This window comes from Zootermopsis nevadensis, unplaced genomic scaffold, assembly GCF_977971745.1.
Source record: "Zootermopsis nevadensis isolate Lab colony 2312 unplaced genomic scaffold, Znev_1.0 Znev_ptg000013l, whole genome shotgun sequence".
NCBI lineage: Eukaryota > Metazoa > Arthropoda > Insecta > Blattodea > Termopsidae > Zootermopsis > Zootermopsis nevadensis.
In genome coordinates this window covers 9,920,518-9,947,617 of record NW_028259145.1, presented here as the reverse complement: position 1 = coordinate 9,947,617, position 27,100 = coordinate 9,920,518, and the positions used below count along the sequence as shown (strand labels likewise).

General features: G+C 36.5%; 1 protein-coding gene and 1 long non-coding RNA gene across 14 annotated transcripts; one reads left to right on the top strand and one right to left on the bottom strand.

Annotated features, from left to right (window-relative positions):
• The first annotated feature begins 578 nt into the window (after positions 1-578).
• Positions 579-23,771, top strand: LOC110830744 (cyclin-dependent kinase-like 1). 3 transcript variants are annotated; one of them, XM_022066012.2, is made up of 9 exons: positions 629-733; positions 5,330-5,461; positions 14,226-14,415; positions 17,531-17,816; positions 17,991-18,098; positions 18,788-18,877; positions 19,912-20,054; positions 21,568-21,711; positions 22,307-23,771. In XM_022066012.2, the coding sequence occupies exons 2-9, from the start codon at positions 5,376-5,378 to the stop codon at positions 22,433-22,435; spliced, it is 1,176 nt and encodes a 391-aa protein (XP_021921704.1). In that variant the 5' UTR covers positions 629-733; positions 5,330-5,375; the 3' UTR covers positions 22,436-23,771. The 3 variants fall into 3 exon arrangements, with proteins under 3 accessions (XP_021921705.1, XP_021921704.1, XP_021921706.1); XM_022066013.2 differs by lacking the exon at positions 5,330-5,461 and having other exon boundaries at positions 579-733; XM_022066014.2 differs by lacking the exons at positions 629-733; positions 5,330-5,461 and adding an exon at positions 12,314-14,057.
• Positions 10,118-27,068, bottom strand: LOC110830745 (uncharacterized). 11 transcript variants are annotated; one of them, XR_015535104.1, is made up of 5 exons: positions 26,876-27,061; positions 24,046-24,376; positions 23,842-23,914; positions 21,552-22,202; positions 17,136-18,198 (listed from the first exon to the last, which is right to left on the bottom strand). It is a non-coding gene; the product is annotated as an uncharacterized LOC110830745 (long non-coding RNA). The 11 variants fall into 11 exon arrangements; XR_015535105.1 differs by adding an exon at positions 10,118-10,908 and having other exon boundaries at positions 17,524-18,198; positions 21,552-24,376; positions 26,876-27,057; XR_015535106.1 differs by adding an exon at positions 10,930-11,602 and having other exon boundaries at positions 17,524-18,198; positions 21,552-24,376; positions 26,876-27,057.
• Between the last annotated feature and the right edge of the window lie 32 nt (positions 27,069-27,100).

Here is a 27,100-nt window from a genome sequence, read left to right as displayed (position 1 = left end):
TCTCTTTTTTTCCCAATTTCAATCGTCTGTCTGCTTTGACCACAGCAATATAACACCCATTAAACTTCCTGGTAGGCCTACAAAAGACAAATATTTAAATCAGTTAAACATAACCCTAGTCTGAGCCCTTATGATTTAATTTACTGAACAAGTACCTATAACTGAAAAATTACATCTAGTCCACGAGTTTACAATGCTCATTTCTGAAGGTATAGTCGAACTTCAGAGTTCTACCCAATTTATCATTGTTTCCCGGTTTCCTATAAAAGGTAGCTAGAAATAAAAAAATGGATGCAGGGAAGAATTAAACAAATAGCGCATCTGTGATAGAGAATTTTAATGCAAATATTATTTAAAACGGTGAATTTATCCGGGCATAACTGTCATTTCAATATGTTTTTCACTTCCAACAATATTTTTGGTTTTGAAAAAAGAACTGTGACCTTGAAAGCAATTATTATCCCCTGATCCATGATTGTGACTTGTAACTCAGAATAAGGAAATGCACTGGGTTCAGCAGGTGTTCTACTATAGATAGTTCGTAGCAGGTCAGCTGAAGCAAGCCGGCCTCGACAACACAGTCGATCGATTTGAACGAGGAGCAGTGCTGTCGTGCAACGCTAAGTCAGTGACAAGCCGTGGCCTGTGAGGAGCTGGACGTATGCATGGAGAAATGGCTGAGTGAGCGGCGCCTCTGGCTTTTCGGCAATCATTTGCCTCTTCTTCCTCGCAAGTAAGTGTCCTCCTGTGTCTTCCTCTTCATATTTGCTCGTAGCTAGTGTAGGCTTGCAGTTGGTCTTCTGACCAGCAGGGATGAACAGTAATTCTCGTTCGGGAGTCTGACAGGGGCTATTTCGAACTGACCTTGGGCGTGAGATTCCACGAGAAACATCCGACAAAAACTGTTACAGAGTTATTGATTATTTGTGCTGATTGAACATAATCTATATCAAAAGACATACGAATGACATAATTAATAATTTTGTCACGTTATCATAAACTTTTCGTGATCTCGTGGATTAAAACTAATCTGAAGTACGTCCCACAAGACTTTCTAGTATCCTGTTGTAAATATAGCAACTTTGAGCATTAAATGAAAATTTCAAGACATCGGAAATTTATATTTACTTCAACATATAAATTTATTACGATTTCAATATATTACTATGTTATGAATAAGGAAGTGAAATTTAATAATAATAATAAGTCTGTGGCATTAATATTAACCGAGCAACATCGCTGGTCTGACTTTTTTACGGAGCGTTTGCCCACCTCTGGGCTAGTGCCCAGACCTCTCACTAAGAAGGCCTATCTGGGGTAGAAGACTCTGTCGATTTATGTAAGAATTTAAGATATAATAGTTGAACTGCGATATATTTCTTGGGGCAGTCAGACTTTCGTTTATTCCGATACATCTTTTCTCTTTATTTTCCTCCATAATTTCCTTCCGAATATTCGGCTTCTACAGTCTCAGGGAATATAAATATTAAAATGTATCTGTATTTTTAATTCCAATTGCGAAAGAGTATTGAGTCATTTGCGTAGAAAGTATTGTAAATCAATATTATAGGGTTTCGTTATTTTTTTATATATTAATCTGGCGTCCTTTAGCTGTGATTTTGTTTTCATCGGTTACGCCTGTCTAGCTTCTGAAGACAGTATCAACCAAATATAATGTGTTGCCAAATTAAATATAACTAAACTATTCTATTTATATTCGATGCATCTATTATCTGAAACAGTTGAGATTACGATACCCGGTACATGCGAGATTCATCTGGTGTATTTTTCCTTTAAACATCCCCCCCTTTCCCCCCGCTCCGGTGCAAATGCCCTCTCAAAGAACATATTCTCCTCTTTTTACATCACCATAATAATATTCGGCAAAGAGTACAAATTATGTCATTTAAATAACTCTTTATTATGAACAGCATATTCTGGTTGCATATTTCCACACCTACGTGTCATCATCAGACCAACTCATTTGTTTACTGGAGTTGCTAAGTGCGCTACTGTATTATAGAGCCTATAAAACGTAATGATACTGGTTCTAATGTCGTCAAATTGGTCCAGTAGTACATATGATGCAAATAATTGGACCAGCTTAAAAACCGACAGCAGCATACAACAGCGACAGATAACACCGATGCAGTAACGACGCATCCTGCGTCGAGAAAAACGTTAAAAGTAGAATTGGGAAACAACCAAGACTTTCTACGACTAGTAATTAAAACAACAACAACAAATTAACTCGTAAACTAAATCAAATCACACATAAGAAGGACGCTGTGACGACAGATCCTAGAGCAAAAATGAACATCACCAAAAACAATATAAGGAAAGTAGGTTACACTAGAACTGTAAAATAGCACAACAGTACATCTACCTAAAACAACATAAATATACACACCAACAAAAAGCCCATAACAAAATAAGAGAAAGACAACAAAAATAGTGCACATAAAACACGTATTATGCGCTATGTATAATATATAGAAGAGAAAAATAAGAGGTATATTTAACAATGGTTTTAATCATAATAATTTTAAAACAAGTTTCAACAGCAACAAATACAAACTAATTAGTGAGGTCATCAAAACATGTAATAAATGTAGGCATTTAGATTATTTAAAACAAGACCATAAATATAATTATGTAAATATAATACTACATGGCAACCAAAACAAAACAAAGGAAATTTGAGGATCATAGCGCAAAGCAGATACAAGGTATCATAACATATCAGGTAAATATAACACGTTTTAGCAAATTTGATTATGTTTTTATACAAAACAGCTGGCCGCTTAGCTACTGAAGTAAAAAAATGTGGAGGCTAAATGATGACACGCATGTCGAAACATGTATCCACAATATATTGTCCATAATAAGGTTGTATATGGACGATAAATGAGAATAGTAATAAAACATAACTGGAATTCTCCACTGCAAGACAATACATTATGAAGGTCCTTATTATATAATATTCCCACCTTCTCGCTCTCCCACCCTCCTGTTGCTCTCGCAACTCCTGTTCTTAGGTAAAGTCAATTGTCGCATTTCCCTCAGTCTGAGACCCAACTATTCGCACCCACTTAAAGAAAATAATAAAATTATCGTTCTGAAGTTTCATTCTTATTTTTGTAGACGCGAGATGGGTACATAAAATATTCTGAACTGAAGCTTTCAATCTCGTCCTCACTTATTCGTAAGGACAATTATAATCTATAACTGTCCTTTCCAGCATTTACTTTCACATCAGCCTCCTTAGCACATTTGTGCAAAGGATTTGACTAAGATGTGTCATTAAAATGATACATATTTTTGGGCATTTTACTTCGTCTTACTTTAAAAACAGCATTTTGGTAACTGCCTGCTTCCGTCATTGGTGAAATCACACAACCTAATCAGTTAGGTCAGAAGTTCCCAAAGTGTGGGGCCCAGTTGATTGTGTACTTTCACTTGATGAAGGACGTAGACCGAGCCTCCGAAACGTGTCGACTAATAGTCTGCTATTCCTCACAGTGAGTGTTTCTGTCTTGTCTGGTTATACTACTTTATAATGCTTTTAAAACCATGCGCGTAGTTAACAAACATAAAACACGGAACTAAAGGCATAATGCTTGAACTGTTAGGGTCTGAAAGAAAGCTAAACATGCTGCTTTATCCCCCCTGGTATTTGTGAAGAAAAGGATATCGATCGTCACAGGTTACGTCAGTAATGACGTCATGATTTCCACAGTGCCGTACATGACATTTCCTGGCCAGCTCGGAAATATTACACAACATTTCAAATCATGTTTTGATTAATTTCTTGTCTTCTGCGCAGGTGTCAATAAAAATATCTGCATGTATATTATAGGAGAAAAAACATCTTGTTTGCTTCTCTGCTTCATTTCAGTCCCTCGCTTCAGTACTAGAACGCTGTTTTAGTCTCTACTAGAAGCATCTATTATACACTATTTTCATTGGCCTGATGCATGGCGTTCTTTTTTAACCTTTAGTTCGTGCAACCTCTTACGTGTTCGTTACTTAACATGAAATGGATCATTAACACACATGTGCCTACGCGAATGTGTTCAGAAAAAGCATCTATAGCACGAGACAACGTCTAACCAAAACCTCTATTAGCGTCGCGCAACTTACCACGCACGCGGTTAATCGAGAGACACAGTCTCACATCTTTCACCCCCCCCCCAAAAAAAAAAAAAGAAACCTATTCCGCTTATTCAATTGCATTGTGAAGTGAAACATAAAAAAGGCACTTATTTTATCAAATATTAGTTTCGCAAAACTTCTAAAATACAAATATTAGCTCTACCGGATTGTACAGTAAAGAATACGCCTAGCTCAAAGACGTCAATGCTCCTACACACATGTGTGTGTGTGAAGACAACCTCACACATGATGCAATACCATAATTACAATTTTTAATAAACCTTAAGACGGTTCCAAATTGACTTTACCGTCAATAGCAGTCTCTTAAAATTCAATTCAGGATGTGTTCAGTGGGGGAGCCAGTGACTACGACGTAAATCCGTGAATTCATTGTTTCCAATTTTTACGATTTCCTCGTAAAATGCAGTGTTTCTAAACCGCCAGTCCAGAAAACTTTTACTACCATAGGCATTTTCCCTGCAGCCTGGTAACGATACAAGAATGTAGGCCTATGTTTAATTTGCTTAGTGTTTACGTCTAGTTCAACCTTTTTATTAGCACCTAATAGAGTTTCAGTGTCTTATTTATGCTATTTATGTTGCCATTATCAGCATAGACCAGAAGCTGTTGTATTCCATTAAATTCTTGGCCATTTCTGATGACGTATTCTAAAGCAGATTTGAAAAGTAATGGCGATAAAGCATCTCCTGTTTCAGACAATTCTGAATAGAAGCATCAAGCAAATGTTTACTTGTATGAACCTACCTATTAACTTAATTAGATCAATGGGTTTACGTGGTTCAGTGAGAATTTTTTAAATAATTCTTTCCTTACTGAATTTTAAGCTTTATATAAGTCTGTAAATAGCTGATACACTGTCTTACTGTATTTATATTTTTTTCTCCGTTAATTATCTGACAAATGCAGAATATCTTATAATAGTTTATCCATTGCATCGAAATCTATTCTAGTTATCCCAGTAATTTCGTCAACGTCGGATATCATAACTTCAAACTATCCCGCACTTTGTAAAGTTGTACGCCCTTGACTTTGCCGAATGACACAAGCCCAGAAATTGGATCAGAAGTAGAGAATCATTTCCTACCTGCAGGCAGTTAGAGATTTCGTTTTGTGGTGGAGTTGTGATAGTTACAAAAACCTTCATGACTGCCAGAACCGAAGACGAACGTTCGACTGCCCGTTGAGGCGGTCATATCGATATGCTACGTCGATTTTGGAAGGAGCTGGAAAACCGCTTGGACGTCCATCGAACGTCTCCAGGACCGAGCATTGATGTCAGTGAAAGGTAAATAATTGGCACTTTAGGTGAGTTGTTGCATATTTTGGAAATATCAGTATTATTAATTTAGATTTTATGCAGAGTTTCTTGGATTTGCAAAAATTTCTCACACTGTTGCACTATCTGAAATATATTTCCATATCTTTAAAATTCACACGTAGGATTTTACTGCCTCATGACTAACACCACAAATAACTTCATTCATTAACATTTTTGCACCAATATTTTGGAGTCTTGGCAGCACAGCTTTTTTCTCAGGCTTTCACATACGTCATGCTGACGTAAAATGATCAGAACCGTGTATAAAATATGATGTGCCGTATATTGTTTCATGTCGAATGCTTCTATTTTTCGTCATTACACAGAGCAGCGCCGATGTTAAAATTATTAATACAGTCGGTAATCGGTAGCCAGCAGTCTACACATCACATCATCCGTCTGTATCAGTAATAGGACCTGTTGTAGCCCGTAAGACAAAATTTACAGTTGATGTGTAAACAACTTTCAAAATACATAGCAGGCTCTGGGCAGTAAAACAATCCATGAAAGATGGAAACTACACAACTATTGCAACGAAACATACACAATTATTTATAAGCGACTATGCCTTTTTGAGACGATCTCATCGTAGTGACACTGAAAATCATTAAGAACAATATGTCTTTGAAGGACAGTAACACTGATGACTGGATTGTTTCTTACGTTTTACAGTCAATGATTAAAATTAATAAAACTTTTATGCCCAATGTATCATATCACATGCTCCCAGTATTAATTAATAATACTTTTCTTACAGCTTCACCTCATAAGGTGGAAAACTGCAAGGTTCGATTGCTAGAACTGATAATTTGTAGGATATTCTGGAATTTACATTAACGTAAATGTTCGATTCTTTAATGTGATACGCTTTCTGGAAAGCTCTGGAAAGTCATATTCTGAAGTCTGGGCTAGACTTGTTTGGTCCCCAATTAAAACAAATACAAAATCATCAGTAAAACAACCATCAGTCGCCGGAAGACAGGAGCAGAGCCAAGTACGGGAATATCGTATATACTTAATACACATCAGATAATAGATAATATCTCAAATAATTAGTTTATAATGGATCAACCATTTACAGACATTTTACACACGCCCTACTTGTCTAAAATCAATTTTCAGTTTACTTTAGCTCACTTAATTTAAGTACCCTGTCTTCTGTATCAAGAACTCCACAGATTTTTGAAACATTTGACCGGTTTTAATTAACGTTTGTTTGAACTTATTTTCATCAATGATTAGGATTTGAGGTTTTCGCGGCGGTGAGTCCAAAAATGGCTGTCTTCTCGGATGTAACGCCGTGTAGTCTAGTAGAAGTTTACCAACCTTGCTGCCTCCATCATCAGAACCATGGACTCATCGTCCTGATGATGGAGGCAGCAAGGACCTCTGAAACGTTGGTAAACTTTTACTAGACTACATGACGCTACAACCCAGAAGACAGCCATCTTCATCGGCCATGTCCGGATGGCTATATAGAGAACTTAAAAAGTTGGGACAGATAGTAGCATCACTAGGTGTAACTTTGAAAGAAATGTTTTATAGAATTTGAGACGACAAAGTGGCGGCCTCGCAAAATCTGAACAACTTTTAGCTTTTAATTTGAGAGCAATAACTAATACACCAGTAAAGTTAGAATTTTTTTTTAGAGATGGATCATGAAAATATGTACAAATTAAGCACGAAATTTTTGTACATGTTAAAAGTTATAAACATGGCAACGATGCGAAATTCTGAAAGGTGTTTGCGTATATGACACTGTACTGGTAATCTGTACAGATATAAATTGTAAACATGAATGATCAACTCTTTTTTTTAAGTTATCGCTACCTTCACTACATATTTTAAAGCATTTTGGAAGAAGAAGTATTAATAAGTTCTTCCCAGAACTGCTTGTTACCGGCATTGTATCGTGTCACTACGCCTCGACCTCCTATTATTTTACCTTGTCGAACAAGGTTCCCATATTAAACTTTTTCATTCATTTGTTTGTCACATGTGTTATGTAGGGTAATTATCAAATTATTCTGTTTAATTTGTGTAATAAAACTCCGTAAATTGTGTCTGTATTCTTTCATATTACTGTTGACAACATGATCTAGATCAGTGATTATCAACATGGGCCCTTAAGATGTACCTAAGGGGACCGCGAGTTGAGTAGATTTTATTCCTTAATTTACTTAATGCTGTATTGCTGCAAGTTTTAAGCTTTTTAACGCACTTTCACACAATGGAGTAGAAACATGGATAAGAAATATGCCTTTTACATATATTATAATTAGTCTCTATTCTATTGAATGCGAATGTATGAACTAATTTTGGGGACGGGGTCCGCGGCTCAAAAAAAGATAGCAGAACAATTATCTGGGACACAGAATACCATCAACATGTCTGTTCTAAGAGTAGCCAAATTCATTTAAATAGTTAACAGACAGTCTACATTCCTTTACTTATAACTGCAGAGTAGAAAATTACGATAAACAGATTAGTACAAAGAAAGCGTTACCTTGAGAAATTTAACGCTGAATTTAAATGTGTATTTTATGTTCTAACGTAAGAGCAGCAGGATTCGACTAGATCGATATCATGAATAATGGAACAAAGACACAGTTTGCAGCCTGCCCATGGCATTTGAGAATATACAATCCATCGAAGCCCGCGGCGTCCGTGTTCATATGAATGATTTAGTGACTAAGTTAAATTACTACTTATTAAGTTCTGAAGTTCATAGTCATTGTTCTGCGTAACAGTCTAGGCTGGCTATATTATATAATGGGTGAAGTAAGTATAAATGACATAATACTATACTGTTTACGACACAAGCTAACATTTGTTTTCGAAAACGTTATAAGTAATATTTTAAGTAGTAGCGACAGCAAAGCAACACATTTTTAAAAAAATTCTGTCTTCTAGGGTGTTGCGTCGTATGGTCTGGTAAGAGTTTCAGAGGTGCTTGCTGCTTCCATCATCAGGGCGATGAGTGACTCATCTAATAACGAGGAAATCATGATTTAGGGATGTGAAGTGGTATTGTCAGAAAGTCAAAAAAGGAACCTATGTTGGGCTGTATATATCCCGGATGCAGAGGACAAATACCCACAAAATTTCGGCAGGAAACCACACAATATCATGATCGAGTGATTATCACGCCTACTTTGTATTCCGTCGGTCCCTGGTTCAAATCTCGATCCGAAGACGAGCGATCCTCGTTGAAGATTTAGTGGATTTCCTTGATATTTCCAGGAAAATGCTTCGTATCATATCTTTTCCAATTCATATTTCGTCAATCGTCGTAATATTCGACGTCATAACAGTCTGAGCTGCTTACAGCGTCGTCAAATATACTACAAATAAATCAATCAAAAACATTTACAAGACCAGAAAGGAGATGACAGAATGGTATTAAGAGGAATGTTATGAGAAGAGGTTGTGAAAATGGAAGCTAGTTAGATCTATTTGTATCGTGTCCAGGAGCTGGTATCTATGTTACCAGTATTGAATAATTGGGGTCGGTAACCAAAGCTGTAGATAGTACGCCTAATATGTAATTATAATATAATGTCTGCTGTCGTGATCTTGGAAATGAGATGGGGGGGGGGGGGGGGGGAATGTAGATACTAGAACAAAGAAGTCAATTCAATTGGCCTTGTTCGTGTGGGTTATCTAATGGCGGTGTAGAACCTCGCTATTTTATTGCCAGAGACTTGAGAAACAGTTTCTATCTCCCTTGGATGAACTTTATATTTTGAATCCTGTCTGCAGGAAAGAGGAACAACCAGTTCAAATTAAAATAGCATAGTGGTCTCTAGGTTCCGCTGCAGCGGTCACTGAGCGCACGCAAAGGCCAGGGGTCACGATTAATGTATCACGGGGCATTTGCATCTCCCCATACACAGCACTGTTGCAGGTATTCTCCGTGATTTTAGTAATCTGATCCTCATGAAACACGTTTTGAAGCGTGTCTGTATATTATCTTCCTATATTTCTTATACCTGTAAATAAAATTGAAATTTTGGATGTGTACATTCGCTTGTAGCTCGATAACTGATAAATCGATTTGTAACAAACGTGGCATGTTCATTCATTGAGACCAGGAAGATACTTTAGAAAGGTCGAAACTCCGATAAAGTGTACTGCATTCTAATCCCGGTAAGGGCGGTTTCTATAGCACGGAAACTGAGCACGACAGAAAAACATCGCCAACGCCAAAGTTGTTTATTTTCAAGAGGAAATTACAAAAACGTAAACCACTGTTCCGAAAACTATTCGAGTCTCGACTACGTGTTTCGTACTCTTAACCACCAGGGTACCTAAGAGTGTGGATTTTACTACTTCCACTAACAATGTTTATTTTACTTTTCATGTGAATTTAACTTACATTGCAGAATTTGGGGTTTTTACGGCGGTGAATCTGAAGATTTCTGTGAATTGTGTTGTTGCGCCGTGTAGTCTGGTAGTAGTTTACCGACGTTTCAGAGTTATTTGCTGCCGGCAGCAAAGACCTCTGAAACGTCGGTAAACTTCTACCAGATTACACGGCGCAACAACACAATTGACAGCCACATTCTTAACTTACATTTTCATGCAGTATCATTAGCCTGCAGAATGTAAAATTGTACTTAATTTAAATGGCATCCATTTATTAATTAAGATGTATTGTTTACAGCCAGAAAGAATTATGTGTGTACTCTCAGCCACCTGTAACAAGATACTTTCAGAATTCAACAACATTATGTGCATCTAACCTAAGGAAGAATGGGTCCGACTGCTACTGCTCGTAATTATATTCACAGCGACGTAATGGGCGAAGTCCTCGCGAATGTCTTTTAAACTAATTACTGTAGATGATAACTGCAGACAATTTTTTTTTTTTGGAATAACTTTTCTTAAGGTATTCAATGATACCCTTCGGATTATTATGCCTACTGTAAGACTATTTTGATTAATATGTATTAATACGTACAATGTAGGGTTTACGTACATATAACCGCTGAATAAAACTTAATAATGAGCTATATGTTTTTCATGCATCCTGATATCTAACTTTTTTTCTTTTTTGTTTATTTTTCTTGTTTAAAATAAACAAGGTGTTGATAGAAATATTTGGACCTGTAAATGATGAACTGTTTGAGAATTTTATGACACTACACAACTGTACCGCCACGGTGGTCTAGCGGTCAGAACGCTAGCCTTGTAATCCTGGGGTCCCGGGTTCAATTCCCGGTGGTGGCCGTGGTCTAGGCATCACGGAGCTTTCCTCTGGGGGCTTCCCCGGTTTCTCCGTGGCATCCCAACAATTACTCCATACACACAGAAGAAGGCAATGGCAAACCACTTCTGGATCATCTGCCAAGAACGTATATGAACAGGTCCCAGTCCGAGAAAAGGATGGAAGGATCCTGTTCATAATGTCACTAGGGGTACAAAAAAAACACAAACTGACAACAGGAACTTTGTGATTTGCATTAATCTATTCTTGATCACACTCCTGGCGGACATCACGTCACGCTAACAAGGAATAACCTGTAAAATATTTACACATAACCATATTCATAATTAGTCGAGCGATTTTAATACGGTATGCGTTAATAATGACAATGCTGCTTAAAGTTTTCGAAATTAAAGAAGGGGAACAGGATATATAGAGCATTAAAGCACGCTGTCAGTTTGCGTCAGCAAAATTCTTTATTACGTTGAGTCTGTTCTGAGTGATCTTAGATATTCTAATTTCGCATGTAAAAAAGAACTGACTCATACAGTCTAAAGCTAGGCCTATAAATGGATCGTTACACGGGTCATGAACCTATCTGTTCATGCGCCATGCATTATTCATTACATTTGCATAGGTCTATGCGGTGAACTAAATTTGTATACTTTGTGGCCAGGCATAGTCAAACCACGGTCTACTGTGCTTTTAGATTCTACGTTCTGTCATAATTTCTCACACACACATTATTTCCAAACTAGATTTTAACCCGATACTGTTCTTTAATTTCCACATCACATTGTATGTTAGCGTGCGTGTGTCTTTGCGTGTGTATGCGTTTTATTTTTCAGAAAAATCCTCACAGTCCCATATCCATAGAATAAACTAAACAGGTAGACCCACTGAAACAAAAAATAAAGATAAAACATAACCTCAAAACACGTTAAGAGGATAATATTAAACGGTATCTTAAAAATATGAGAGGATGGTGTGAACTGTCTTCGGCTGGCTCAAGACATCGTTTACTGGCGGACTCTGGCCAAGACGGTAATGAGCCTTTACGTTCTGTAAAAATGTCGGAAATTTCTTGAGTAGTTATTTTCTGAATGTATCTGGACATTGCCTTATGTTACGCCTCTCTTTATTTCGGGCTTTATCCATCGCATTTTCTTACAAAAGTACCGAAAGTGTTCAAACATTAAAAATCACTACTTGTCGAATGCTGGACTTTCCTTCGTTTTCAGGTTAAAGGGGTGGGGGTGGGAAGAGAGGCACCGATAAACTAAACCAGTGGTATTCAACCTTTTTTGTTCGCGTACCCCCAGATATAATTTATCTTCAACTTTGTACCCCCAAAGTTGTTGGTGTATAATTCAAGTTATACATAGTATATAATCTACATCTAAAATAAATTAAATAAATTACATTACTGATTACTCAGTGTTTATTATAAAAAAAAAAAATTAAAATTTCACGTACCCCCTAAGATGTCTTCGCGTACCCCCGGGGGTACGCGTACCCCAGTTGAATAGCACTGGACTAAACTATCCCCGGTCGTGAAAGTCGATCGTTTACAGGTCGAGAATAGTACAGACTGCCATACAGGTGCAGCCCCGCCTTTTCCCTGAATGCGAAGAAAGACCCATAGTGATTTTAAAGTTTTTAAGATTTTTAAGGCATTTTTAAAAACAACTTTGACGAAGTCCAAAACACAGAGAGCAGCACTTTTCTGGTCTCGAAAAACTCTTCGTCTCTCTAGACGGACTCTGCTACAAGAGGTTACCTCAGCACAATCAATAATTTACCTACAATCTCTACCAACAGAAAAGCGATTTCAAATACCCTAAAACTTGATTATTCAAATTTTATTTTCGTTAACCTGCACACTCTTCGCTTCCGGCACTATGCCGTTTGTTATTTCACTGCTTCCTGGTTCCGGGCTGTGTCACGAACTTCTCGCCCCAGGTTACTGTTATGCTCCGACATAACGCGTACAATACACCCAGTCTTTACAATGGGCATCTGACACACCAAATAACTAGCTGTTGTAAAAACACACACATTCAAATTCTATCCACTGAGCTTGCTGGTTTATCGGTAATGATTGCACTGAATTGGGGAGGTACCCGGTTCGAACCTCAGCCAAATTATCCGCTCTTCTGATTTAGGGTTTTGGCGGATTTTCTCAGTCTTCCACGTAAGCAGTGGGATTGTACCATGAAATAAATTACACCCATGACCGGCTCCTTCTAAGACATTATCTAATTACCATTCATAATCTCCCCATCATTGCTACATAATCAATGAAAAAGCCGTCAATTTATATCCCCGAGCCTAGATTTTTCTGATTTACGTACAGGGATCCTTTGCAGTGCCTTCCTAAGATAAGATTTATTAAAATTCTGTTTCCAACATAATTTGTGAGTCTATTTGTCTGGTAAGAAGTTTAACAACACAATAACTTTTAAACAGCAAAATGTACTTTTACTGGTGATAACTGTCATTTAATCTAATATTAATCATTTGGAAATGGCTTAAATCAGACCAATGACATTCAATTACATAAAATCGTCTTTTGATTATGTGTGCACCGGCAAAGTTTCGTGTAATTATTAAAACTGACGTAGTTATAATCTGCAGTTTGAACTTTCTTTAAAAACAACAGAGCAGCGGGATGAGATGAGCGAAACTTGTACATATGCTATTTTGAATTAAAATGTAAAAACAAATCATTCGAAGGAACGATATGCAGACGGGAGAATATTAAAATCCTTGCAGTTTGCGGTGGTGACGGCCTTGAGAATCCCGCCCAACGGCAAAACCGCATGCAAAAGTGAAGTCCTTATAAGAAAATGGGGTTAGAGGAACTAAAAACACACGAAACACGCATCTTAATATGTATAATTAATGATTAATAAATATGAACATAACCGTGTTGGTGTTTAGTGGCATGACCTCGGCGTTCCTAGCTGAAAGTTGTCACGGTTATAGAACAAAAGGGTCTCAAATCATTTCTATAAATTGCGAAAAGTACAGTCAAAGACCACTCGGTGTGGCACACCTAATCTACGTAGCTTCTCAAACAGGCAGGTAGGTGCGTGCTGTTGTATATTATTAACCGCGCCTGCGCAAGAGAGACCGCGAAAGAGCGAGAGGCCTATGCCGTGAAGCGCAGATATTATCACAGTAATTTTCCTGCGAATAAGCAAAATAGCGATGCACAAACCCACAAACAGGAAGCGTCTGCTGTTATACTACAGCTGCACTGTTGTGCGAATAATTTTAGCGGCTGTTACTGTTAGCGCTGGGCGGTAACTGGTGCAGTTCCTGCCGGGAGCCGATAAGGAACAGTTGCGTGTAAATATGCCAGCAAACGCACTGTATGACTAAATCGCTAGAATCTTGTTTATGTAAACAGGACGGCATTAAAACAAGCTAGGTCTTATGTTGCTAGCCCTATGCCTTACACTTTTCCAGATTTGTGTAACTCTGGTGATTTCAAAAGTCAAATTGCTTTGCCTGCAGGTCTCGGGCCCCTTCTCGGCTCATGGAGCGCTACGAAAAGTTGGGTAAGCTAGGCGAGGGGAGTTACGGCATGGTGTTCAAATGCAGAAACAGGGACACCGGTCAGATCGTCGCCATCAAGAAGTTCGTCGAGTCCGAGGACGATCCACTCATACGCAAGATTGCCCTCAGAGAGATTCGTCTTCTCAAGGTGACTTAGTTTATTGCCGATTTATTGAACTTAATTAGTTACGTGATAACGAATGCCACAACTAATACGAATTGTAAATTTAAAAAGGACGTGTGAAGAAGTGAATATGCCCTATTTTAAGATACTCTTCCAGTAATTTTCAGCAGAGAATGAGAATTACTAAAAGACGAGAAAAGATATTACATCAGAGGAAATCATACAGCAATAGTCTTTAGGAATAAATGGACAGTAGGTCTACAAGTGTTCAGAATTAACTTAACAATAATGCCTCAAAGATTTGCGTGGTAATCGACGCCCCCGCTAAGCCAGAGGTAGTAAATATCAACGGTAGATGGCAACAAAAATCAGTGCCTAATGCATGAAGGAATACATGTTAGAATTTATAAATGAGATTTTGAGTTAGTAATAGCTTTCTCTTTATAAATACGACAAACTGATAAAATTAAGGAACCTAATTTGTGTGTAATTTACACTTGTACCAACAGAAAAGTTGCTTCTTTCGGTTAAAGATGGCCGTTAAACTATCGCCTGAGGCAGTCGTAACATTAAACAATAAGTCAAAGTAGATCAGTCAGTAAAGTGACTACTTACAATTCGATTGCGGGCAGTGGCAGATATTTTTTTCCCTCGTTAGATACAGTAACCCGCAGCGGCTCTGAGAACCACCCAGTCTTCTGTCTAGTACGTACCAAGACCTTCCTTTCTCAAGGTAAAGGTACCGTCGTGTGAAGCCTGTCACTCACCGACTAGTGTCGAAGTCTTTTCCTTCACGCTCCTTAGAGTGCAGTGTTCGCAATATTATTTTCACCCGCGGCACACTCAGATTTGTAAATGGTTCAGAGCCGTCCATGCGAACATAAAAATATTTTGAGATACAGCCATAAAAGCAGAGGACTTAAACGCAATATTTACCATAATTGTGACCGAGTCCTTTTGAAAATAATATAAATCGGTCACTAGAAACACAGCCTATTTTTCCGGTTTGCTGTACTTTTATTTGCTTTCACTCACGTATATAGACCCGTGATATTGAAAATGGAATAAAGTAGGTCAGTAATGCCAACATACAATTATTGATTAGTTCATTTTCAGGCCTTTGTAAGAATTTTTTTATTGTGTTGTTCACATTTGTTACCAGCGTTCCTGAGCCCATCTAGAAATAACCCTCTGAAAGGAGATGTTATGCAACGCAAAGTGAATAAGAAAAGAAAAGAAAGAAAGAAACTAAAGGTCAGGCGATGTTCAGTCTGTTTCGAGTCTGAGACACCATGCTTGCCAAGATTATTACACATATATGAGCAGTGTATTTGTGATTGAAGACGGATTTGTATTTCTCAGTTGAAAGTCTGTTTAGAGGAAGCAGTTTTATCGACTTTTGTCGAAACTACATACAAGGTGAACAACAGTTTCGTATTGCACTGTGGAAGTAGGTCGGAAATCGAAGGCTGCAGTTCGGAGTCAAGGAAGCCTAAATGAATATTTGAAGATGTTTTTGTACGACGAAGGCCAGCGTGCTGTACTCTTCTACCACACGCGCTATCACGCGGCCAGTAAGGCTGACTATGCAGCGACCGTTTTTTTTATACTGCCGCGTTGCTTGCAGCCAGCACTTCGATACGATTCACCTCGTTAAATGATCGTGAACCCCCGACTGCAATTTCTGAGACTATCGCCTATCGTACAGTTACAACAGTCGATATCAGCGGTTGCTCCTGAACTCATTTAATGACTATTGATTGCTTACAGAGGAATGTATGTTACAATTATAAATTATTATTTTGGAAGAATGTAAAACACGTGGTCTGTTTAAAGTAATATCCTGGCAATTAACTAATTCTATACAGCAGAGCCCTTCTTAAGAAGGTAATAGTTGCTCAGATGATCAAATTCTCTGATTTTTTTATGAAACTATCAAGCCCATTTCCATATTCACAAGAACTATCACTTAAAACTATCCTGTCAGGTAATAAATTAAAAACCCTATTTATTTAACATACTATCTGTGCGTAAGTCTTCTAAGTTGTCTCACCCTTTTAAGCTTTGATTTTGTACTAATTTTTCATCTCTCTGCGCATACTACATGCCCAGCCAATCTCATGCTCCTTGATTTTATTATTGTAATGCAATCTGGTGAAAAGCGCAGGCTAAATTGTGGAGCTCCTCATAAAAATTCTCTCCAGCCTCCTGTTACTTCCTCTCTTTTATGTTCAAATCCTGTCCTCAAACACACTCAAGGGTTCTTCCTGTAAAGTGGAAGACCAATTTTCACTCTCATACAAAACCATTTGAAATCTTATAATTTTGTATACAGCCATTTCATGGTTGTACGTAGGAGACAGACAGAGTGGATGGTAGCAAACATTCCCCACATCTTCCTGAGTGATAAACATTTGTCATCTTTGCAAAGGCTTGAAAGTTTGTATCCCCCATGTCTTCATGCAAGGATGCCTCCCGCTGCCACTGCAATCTCTTCATTTTGTCACACGGACAAGATGGTAGACAAACGTCGCTAACATTACAAATGGCAAGAGCTAATAAATTTGTAATGTGAAAGTTCCTTTCAATGGACGACTTATTACTGAGAAAGAGCTATGAATAAATATGATTCTCCCACCACCAGTAACTGTATTGTCCTAAAAATTAAGCACTAAGTAGCTGAAAATGTTTATTTTAATTTTGTAGTTTATTTCCTGCATTACTGTCTGAAATGAAAACACAAGTTTTCTAGGAAGGGTGAAACTTTGATATTGATTTAATGTGATTTTGTAAAGTCACTTCATCATCAAACAAAAAGAACAAAAAAGAGGATCAAATAGTTCGACCAGTTACAACCTCATTCATTAACCACATCTGTTGGATGGGCAAATTCATTATCCTATTATCTTCAAATCTGTAAATTAACGTTGCAACAAACATTTCTTTGTGCAGTTTCAAAATTATACATTACACACACACAAACAAATGTCTGAAACATTTATTAGTATATTCATATAAAAAAATTAATCAGAAACACAAACAATTAAATAGTGTTGTCTTTTCACTTGGTCTGTTACTGTACTTAGTTGTTAAAGGTCAGTATTTCATTGCTATACCCGTGAACTCTTTTACCTTTCAGAACCTGAAGCATCCCAACTTAGTAAATCTTCTGGAGGTGTTTCGACGGAAGCGGAAGCTGCACCTGGTGTTCGAATTCTGTGATCATACAGTGTTAGCAGAATTGGAGAAGTTCCCACAAGGCTGCCCAGAGTTGCTAACTCGGCAAATCACATGGCAGACATTGCAAGGTGTCGCATATTGCCACCAGCACAATTGCATCCATCGAGACGTAAAGCCAGAGAACATTCTGCTAACTGCACAGGGTGTCGTTAAGCTCTGTGACTTTGGTTTTGCACGAATGTTGAGTGAGTAGAGTCCCTCGTCTCTGAAATATTAGTGTTGAACAATATTAACATTGCTTCTTAGAAAAAGAAGAGTTCTTTCTAACAAAATTAAAATAATTAACCATTTAGAGAAACCCACAATTAGATTTGAAAATATTTATCTGTTTTGCTTATGGTCCTTGTTCTGTCTACTAGGTCCCGGAGAGAATTACACAGATTATGTGGCAACGCGGTGGTATCGGGCTCCAGAACTCCTTGTGGGTGATACCCAGTATGGCCCCCCTGTTGATGTGTGGGCCATTGGTGAGTAGATAGATTCTAGCAGACAGTTTCTTGGCAGAATATCAAATATTGTAACCAATACAAATAAGGTGACTTCTCTCTTTTTTGTTCAAGGATATCTCTGGAATAAGAGTCAAGTACAAGAGCATGTTTCAGTGCAATTTGCATTCTATATGATATAAAGTACCACAGTTAATACATAATGTTGTGGAGACCATGAATACAAGATCTGAAGAATTATATAAAGTTACATATGACTGTATATTCTAAATTAAAATATGTAGAGAGGTTGTAGAACAAATCATGTATTGGCATGCTGATTGAAACAAAATTAAATTTTTTTTTGCATAGTACAGTATCTGTCACAATCCTTCTTTCAAATGCAGTACATCACAGTAAGTGGTTGAGTTCAAAGGTATATCTGCCCAAACTACTTAAATTCTATAATTATTGCACTTTTGTTGCATATGCACCAAAAATGTCTGAGAACTTTGTCTCCAAGCATTTCCATCCTAACTAAATTCATTCAGAATTAAATTCTCATCACACCAGTTTAGATATTTTTGAGGGGATGTTAAATAAAAAATCTGCTTTGTAAACATGACATCAAAACTTCAGGTGCTACAGAATCAGACTCAATAATTTTCAGACTATTTTCATCTGTTGCCAATTTACATCTTATTAATCACAGCACGTCTGCTTTGTACCAGGCTGTGTGTTTGCTGAGTTGATTCAAGGACAAGCACTGTGGCCAGGGAAATCTGATGTGGATCAGTTGTACCTCATCAGGAAAAGTCTCGGTGAGCGATTAACACAACATGCATTATTAATAAATTAATAATTTATTACACTGTACTTATATTCAGTGCTGTCTTATAATGTTAATATTTAATGAACATACACTATACAGACAATAACTTTCAATAGAATCACTTGATTGCATTCAGTCTCAATGGTTCTATTTTAATTAAATTCTCATATATTTTACAATATATCATCATTAGCATCAACATGATCATCAGAAATTGCTATAACTGCATACTAGTTTCTTTATGGTTTTATTTCATTGTTTTCTGAAGATAAAATTTTTATTTTAAAATAATACTTCTAACTTCCCTTCATTATTTAATATGCAAAAAAGGCTTTTACCATCATAATTACTGGATGTTTCTGCCCTACAAATAATCATCAGTATATACTAGAAACTGAAATGTTCCATTCATTTCCAGCCACATCAGACTTCGATGAATTTTCCTAAAGCAAAGTTTGAAAGCAGTGGTGACAAATGATCGTCTTGTTTCAGACCATTCCAAATACAAAATACATCAGATAATATTTACCTACACAGACTATACTAATTCAAAAAAATTTCAGTGAATTCATACATAAGTTATTTACATTTCCTATTTCTGAATATTTTATTTCATAAAGTTACTGATTCAATAATTGCCACATTCCAATTCTTTCCACATTCTGGTAAATTCCACTTGTAGGCACATCACTTTATTTAGAATACAGTAAATTAAGAAGTTTAAATAATTATTACAGCTTGATAAACTACGTGAAACAAATTGTTGTTCTAATATTCATCCAAATGCCTTGTATGAGTTATGAAAGAATAAAGATTATTAAATTAATTTAACTTGACCTTAGCAAATGAGAGGCAAGTGTGTTATTTATTAATTTCAATGTTCACTGCTACAGAGAGCATGTAATTAAAATGTAGAGAGCTGTTCTTTTAAGTACTTGTTTAATGTAAAATTAATAGAAACTTTTGTCACATTTCTTTTGTCTCAGTGCATATGATTACATTAAGTTTCTTTTCCCGCAACAGGAGATCTCATCCCACGACACATGAATATATTCAAATCCAATGAGTTTTTCTATGGTGTGTCACTGCCCCAACCTGATGTCCAGGAACCTCTGGAGAGCAAACTACCCAGACAGTGTAACCCCCATGTCATGGATTTCCTCAAGGTAGTATAATCACCCAAGCATATGATCAATTGGATTGTTTGCAAATTGTATCAATTGTGTTTCACAATGCAAGTGTATTCCCATGCTAGGGAGCAATTGACCTCCATTGGCAAGTATGCACTTAAAAGTAAATAACAAATAAGACAGTAGATTCAGCTTTTGTATACTTCATCATCACTAGTTACATGCAAAGTTGGAGACAAAAGCGCAGGTGGACCCATGTTGAATACCACAAAAAGTTACAGACAGGCATGGATGACCCGTAAAGGTACAATTTGGCTGCACGCGACAGAGACAAGTGACCGAGGCAGGCGACAGAGACGGACACATAGCAGCTTGTCGCCACACACTTTTGAGGTGACGACCGAGACATATAGCACACCAAAATGACAAAGTGTTTGTTTTCTTTGTTTTGTTGAGACATACGTGCACATATTCTGTTAAAAATGAGTACAGAAATGCTTCTAAAAAGGTTACTCGAAGAAGAAGAAGAAGATTATGTGTTGCTGTGTTATTTGTTGCGAAAGAAACAAAGAAAACCTATGAGTTCAATATTCAAAACCAGACGTGAAGAAGGATCTTTCTGTCTGTTAATAAAGAATCATTTATCATTAGAAGAAGATAATTTCAGGAGTTATTTCAGATTGAATCATAAGTAGTTTGGTTACGTACTGAGTTTAATAGAAAAAACATACAAACTCGACCTCAGGATCCAACAGTGGTCGGTTTTCTGCTACTAATTCTACCAATTGCTCATCTTGGTCATCAGTAAATTTAATTTCTGCCATTATTTTACTCAACAACACACGTGCTGCCTGAGCCCGTCGCGAGACACTACTGGTCCGAGAGCGGTCTCCTGTGCTTTGTCTCTGGCGCCTGTCTTTGTCTTGTGCTCGTAATTGTACTTCATACGATTGTACAGAGAGCAGACAGGAGTGACCAGTCTCGGTCTCGTAACTCTGTCGCCTGCCTCGGTCGCTTGTCTCTGTCGCGTGCAGCCAAATTGTACCTTAAGGCTTCAGCCACTGTAGCCCCAGAGACAGAATCACATTACCCATTGAATATGAGACTGGACATGGTGCTGAATGGAATATTAGCTACTCCTGCTGGAACCAAACCATGTGTCCAGTCTGCAGTCAGTCATTTTACCGACTGAGCTGTTCCATAAAACATTACTGTAGTTGGTTGATAATAGAAATACAGTGACATGATTCAACCTAACCGGTCATCATCAGACCATTTTGTATTCCAATTACATACAAATAATGTATATATCAACAAAGTTCATATATTTTCATTATCATAAAAATTACTGATCTTGTCCAGGTTTTACAGATATAAAATTCTATAATTACTGATTATATAATTATCCAACTAAAAACTATAATATATTTAAATACCTAGATTTATTTTCAACATTGCACTAAAATAAAGACTTGTTATACATTAAGCTTCAGTGGAAATTTATAAGTGTTTGTTAATATTAAAATATCTTACATTTGTTTCATTGCAGAAATGTGTTGACAAGGATCCAGCCAGAAGATGGTCTTGTGAACAGCTCCTCAGACATCCATACTTTGATAATTTTCATTTCAAAATACCTGAATCAGAATTAGAAGAATTCGAGAAGCTTCGACGGTTGCGAGACAGATCAAGGGTAAGCAGATAAGAAGGGACTATCAATGTTATCAATAAGTAAATCAGAAGAGAATGGCTTCTTGAAAACATAAATTCCCAGGTTTTCTCTTTTACTATTCTGAAATAAAACTGGTCAGAAAAAACAAAAACAAGCCACGTCACATAGGTATTTCTTCTTCTTCATCATCAACATCTACTTCAAAGATTATACTTACCAGTAATCATCCATTCTGACTTCAGAAGTGATCTTGAACTGATCTCTCCAACTTTTCATAGATCTTTCTGAGTCTTGTTTTCCTTTCAGAGAGTAAACATGGTATATTTTTGGAACTAGATGTTTCTCCATTCATTCCACATCAATCTGCTAGATCCCAGTACAGGTTACAGAAACATCTCTGTTGCTTTACTTATTTTTGCTGGTCTATAGGTAGAATCTAGCATTCCGATCCATAAAGCAGCATGGGCAGAGAAATTATTGTATAGAGTTGTACTTGATCCCACAAGTTGTTCCTGAATAGAATTAATATTACTGTCATCTTATCAGGATGAGGAACATGAAGTCATAGATCCATCTGGAGTATTACCCCAGTCCAAAAAACTGTTTCATGTTTCAGAACTCCAGCTACAGCAATGGCTCCATGATGCTGCCTCAGTTGCCAAGCAACGCTGCAAGTCCTGACTTCCGGACATCATTCAGCCATCCAAGGGCAAATCAGACTTTTGATCATCTTCCTACCATATAATTATTGACTGTCAGCTTTCTTTTTGATAATATGCAATACAGGTTGTATGAATTAAGTCCAAAATTCTGCAGAAACTCTACAGAAATGTACACTAAACCATCCAATTTTGGGCTGTGAGAGCATGAAAGGGGGACCACAAGATATTATAACAATGTCCATGACATTTGGAAATCTTGAGTGAATAAAAATGGAGCGACCCAATTTCTAACTAAACACATCTTTAATTTTTCAATAAAAAATTACATTTAAATGTTTTAATGTTGACAAATGAAGGGACTGAGCAGACTGAGACTGAGTGTGAAAAAGAGCCTTGGATTGAACGTGAAACTGGTCAACTGGATGTCAGCTTTTATAACTTGTCATATTCTTAAAAGAGGGTGCCTACTAACCAGCAGTTAATATCCATATATTGACATGATTGCAATATAAATTTATTGCTTCTTGTAGTGAAAGGGCTGAACTGATCTATGGGACACAGCTAAGTTCTCTCCATTAACCAAAATACGGACACAGCTGACTCGGTCATTCAAGAAGTAAAATATTATGTAACAATAGCCTTTGACTAACACCGTCACAAACGTGTAAGATTTGAGGTTTTCACAGCGGTGACAGTGAAGATTTCCGTCTTCTGGGTTATTGCGCTGTGTAGTCTGGTCGAAGTTAACCAACGTTTCAGAGGTCATACTGCCTCCGTCATCAGGGCGATCGCCCTCTGAAACGTTGGTTAACATCGACCAGACTACACAGCGCAATAACCCAGAAGACGGAAATCTTCACTGTCACAAACCTTGGCAAGAACATATACTTCTGGAACAATGTTAAAAATAAAGAAAATTAAAGGCAATGAATATCTGTTTTTCCCAGTGTGTAACCAGGGGTAAGTTTGAAAGCTATAAATTGGATCTATCATATTTGCTAGCAACCGTATACAGTTACAGTTCACAACATCGAGGGTGGAAACATAATTCACAAATTTCCAAGCTTATGGAACTGATGGTACTGTTTAATATGTACATTATGTATATATATATATCTAATGTTTACTTGTACATAAATATATTAACCTCAAAACTGTCAAAATAAGTCAGTGGTTTGTAACCTTTCCCAAGTAGTATACTGGAAAATTTCTTATTTTTTCAATGAATCAAAAATGTTTACAGACTGTCATATATGGTAGTAACCTGTATAACTACATATTAATATATAACAGTCAGCAAAATTTTGGATGGGGTTATGCATGTTGCTTATTTACATGGCAATTTATAGGCATATATCTGATTCAGAAAGAAAAAGCTTTATTGTTGTCATCTGAATAAAATGCTACTTTTTAAACTTATCAGCATATGTGTTGTTTACTTCTACATAACATTGCAAATATGGCTTCCACTTGTAGGTTTAATACATACCGGGTCTACAATTTATGAGGCTGCAGTCGTGCTGGTGCTCTGTTGATGTGGGCAGGAGTTGTGCGCATTTTTCCTGTGGGTGACCGGCGAATCAGTTTCAGTGCCGCTAGTAATAGCGAACTACGAATATTTCTCGTCACTAATACATGTTATTACATTAATTGTTCTTACCTTAAATTACAAAAGATGTTCAAAGTGACTTACTTGTGCTTGCAGGCAACTTCACATCTCGTTAACATGTTTCGAAATACTCGACGAAGCTCTTCTTGGGAAATTACCGAATATTTTCTTTAAGCGCTTCTGCAGTGTGCGGATAAATTGTGAACGTTATGTAAATTTAATAGTTAGACCCTTTTTCCAAGAAATGACCGATGAAGAAAAGACTTATGGTTTCTTCATGCAAGACAATGCTACAGCTCACACAGCTGATCGGTCGATGTTAGCATTAAGAGAAGTGTTTGGGGAACAAGTTATCGATCAGTGGCCTCCGCGTTCCCCAGACTTAAACCCGTGCGATTTTTACCTGTGGGGCATGCTGAAGAACAACGTTTATGTAAAGAATCCGCACATAACACTTAAATATTGTGAGCACTTGCTCACAATGCTTAAGTGTTATGTGATTTTCAATTATAAATAATAATAAATCAAATAATGTTCCTCAGGTTTATTTTTAGCATTTTATCAGATAATGGAACAAACCAACTGCCCAATGGTTGAGAACCTCTGCACAAAGTAACCGTAATGCATATAACAATTATATAAGCAGCAATGTGCATACTGTACCATTTACATAACACCAACATCCATAAATGTATACAGTTCATTATTTCCTTCAAATACACTTTCCTGACAATACTCCACCAAAATATAAATTGTATTACTTCAAAACAGGCACATCACTTTTTCTGATAGACATTATTTGTCGTTATATAATTCCAGAAAATTGAAGTATGGTAATTGAATATGGGCTTATTATTTAAACTTGCATATCAAGATTAACAAATCAAAATACTTACAATCTAAATATTCAGGTTCAAAAGTCAACAATGACAGAGTATTTCTAAGACAACTACATGGAGCAGAGTCATTTTTTAGAAGCTAATACTACACTCTGTTAATCAAGAAACTCCCTTTCTTTTATGAAACCTACTGGCTTATAATGTTTGCAAGAACGTACTACTATCCTGAGGCAGATGAATTCAATCATACCCTCCAACCCAATTTTCCTAAAATCCATTTTAATATCAGCCTCCCACCTACACCTAGGCATTATAAATGATATCTACCCATCAGATTTCCTAATCAAAATTTGTACGGATGTCTCATTTGCCCACCCACATCCCAAATTTCCTGATTTGGTGAACCTAATAATATCTGGAAAAGAGTACAAATTATGGAACCCTTAATCTTAAATTTTCTTCGGCAGTCACATAAAAACAAACAAAACTGGATTATAATATACGACATTAAAATCGTAAGTACTTTTATTCTTAACTGTCTTTCATTATGATCTCTGAAATCAGGATATATGATTACATATGAATCAAACTAAATGTGTTAACTTCAGCCTGGATATTACTCTCAAAGATAATAACAGAATTGAATTTATTTACATTCATTAGATCCTTCATAGTACAAGCTAATGACAGGGAACAGGTTGTAACATAAATGCCAGCACTTAGTGCATGTAAAATACCAATACAAATATAATTATATAATTGTTACAGCTATTTACATAAATATTTACTGATTTTCAATGTAGAATACTGTGTACAAAATTACAATGAAAAATGATGTATTTCTTGATGGTTCAATACTTGGTCTTCTGCTTTTCCTCATATATGTCAATGATCTGCTTGTAACTATCAGCTCTCAGTCTAAACCTATAAGCTTTACTGATGATCCTAGTGTTACTATTTCACATTTAGAAATGAAGTACTTTCAAAATTTCATGAATGATGTCTTTGCTAGCTTGAACAAACTGTTTAAAACCAACAAACACACATTAAATTTTGACAACAAATTCATGAAACAACAAAACTTGTGTTAATATCAACATATGGTATAATAATAAAGAAGACATAGAACCAACTAAATTTCTTGGGATATAAATTGACAATAACTTAAACTGAAAAACACATATTGAATATATTATCCCCAAATTAAGTTAAAGATGTTTTACTATGACATGAGCTCCAGTCATGAAAACAGAATCTTTAAAATTAGTCTTACTTCTATTCCATTATGTCAATGGCATAATATTCTGGGGAATTCAACTAACTAACTAGATGGCTTACCAAACCTGAAGGTTCATCACCGAATTAACAAAAACAGAAAAAAGTATTTTTTGTCCAAAATGAAATCTGTAGAATAATGCAGGCATTAAAAGGAGAGGTTCTGCTCTTGTAGGGAATTATTTAAGATGTTTAATACTCTCCCACTAGCCAGCAATTTCTTATTTTCATTATTATAATCTGTTGTGGCCAACATGGAAAAATTTTAAATTCAAATGTATGGTATATAATATAAATACAAGAAGCAGACATAACTGTCATGTGTCAAATGCCAACCTCAACAAATATCAAAAAGGAGTTTACTACATTGCAATTAAGTTATTCAGTAATATTAATCCTACCATAAAAAGTTTAAATCATTATATAAAAATATTTAAGCCAGCACTAAAAGAGTATCTCTTATCCCACTCCTACACTGCAGAAGAATTTACTAATTCTTGGTTATTATAATTACATATAATAATGGTGTTGATTCCTTGATGTAATTACTTTACTGTAATACTATATTGTATCAGATATATATGTAAGTAGCTGTTAAAAGTTTGTATTTAATCCACTGAATTGTATTTGTAGGTATTATGTCATATCCCACATCCTAACTGTAAACAAGCTGTTAAAACTGTCTTTACTCTGCTGTATTGTATTAATATTAAGGTATATTCTACATCCTTGGCTTAGGCCTATGAAGGGTCAATGGAATGCAAATAAATTATTTTCTATACACTGATTCGAGTACCCACCTCAAAATGATTAACCTGAGTTTTCGGAAACTAGTCTACGCTGTTTACATATGCGTTGATAATTGTTTATACGAGAATAATTCTGCCACTATTCCCAACATGAATTATTTTATTAATATATTATAACTACTGGAAAGAAATGTCTAAAAATATGTTTTCTGACGGTTTGCAGTATGCAATGTTGGTACAATCTGTGGCATGAGCCAACACTTCACGGAAATTTGA

Coding starts and splice junctions, on each gene's coding strand:
- LOC110830744 (XM_022066012.2), top strand. CDS start 5,376: ATGCTACGTCGATTTTGGAAGGAGCTGGAAAACCGCTTGGACGTCCAT. Junction 18,099..18,787: donor TGTTGATGTGTGGGCCATTG/GTGAGTAGATAG, acceptor GCTTTGTACCAG/GCTGTGTGTTTGCTGAGTTG. Junction 21,712..22,306: donor GGTTGCGAGACAGATCAAGG/GTAAGCAGATAA, acceptor TTCATGTTTCAG/AACTCCAGCTACAGCAATGG.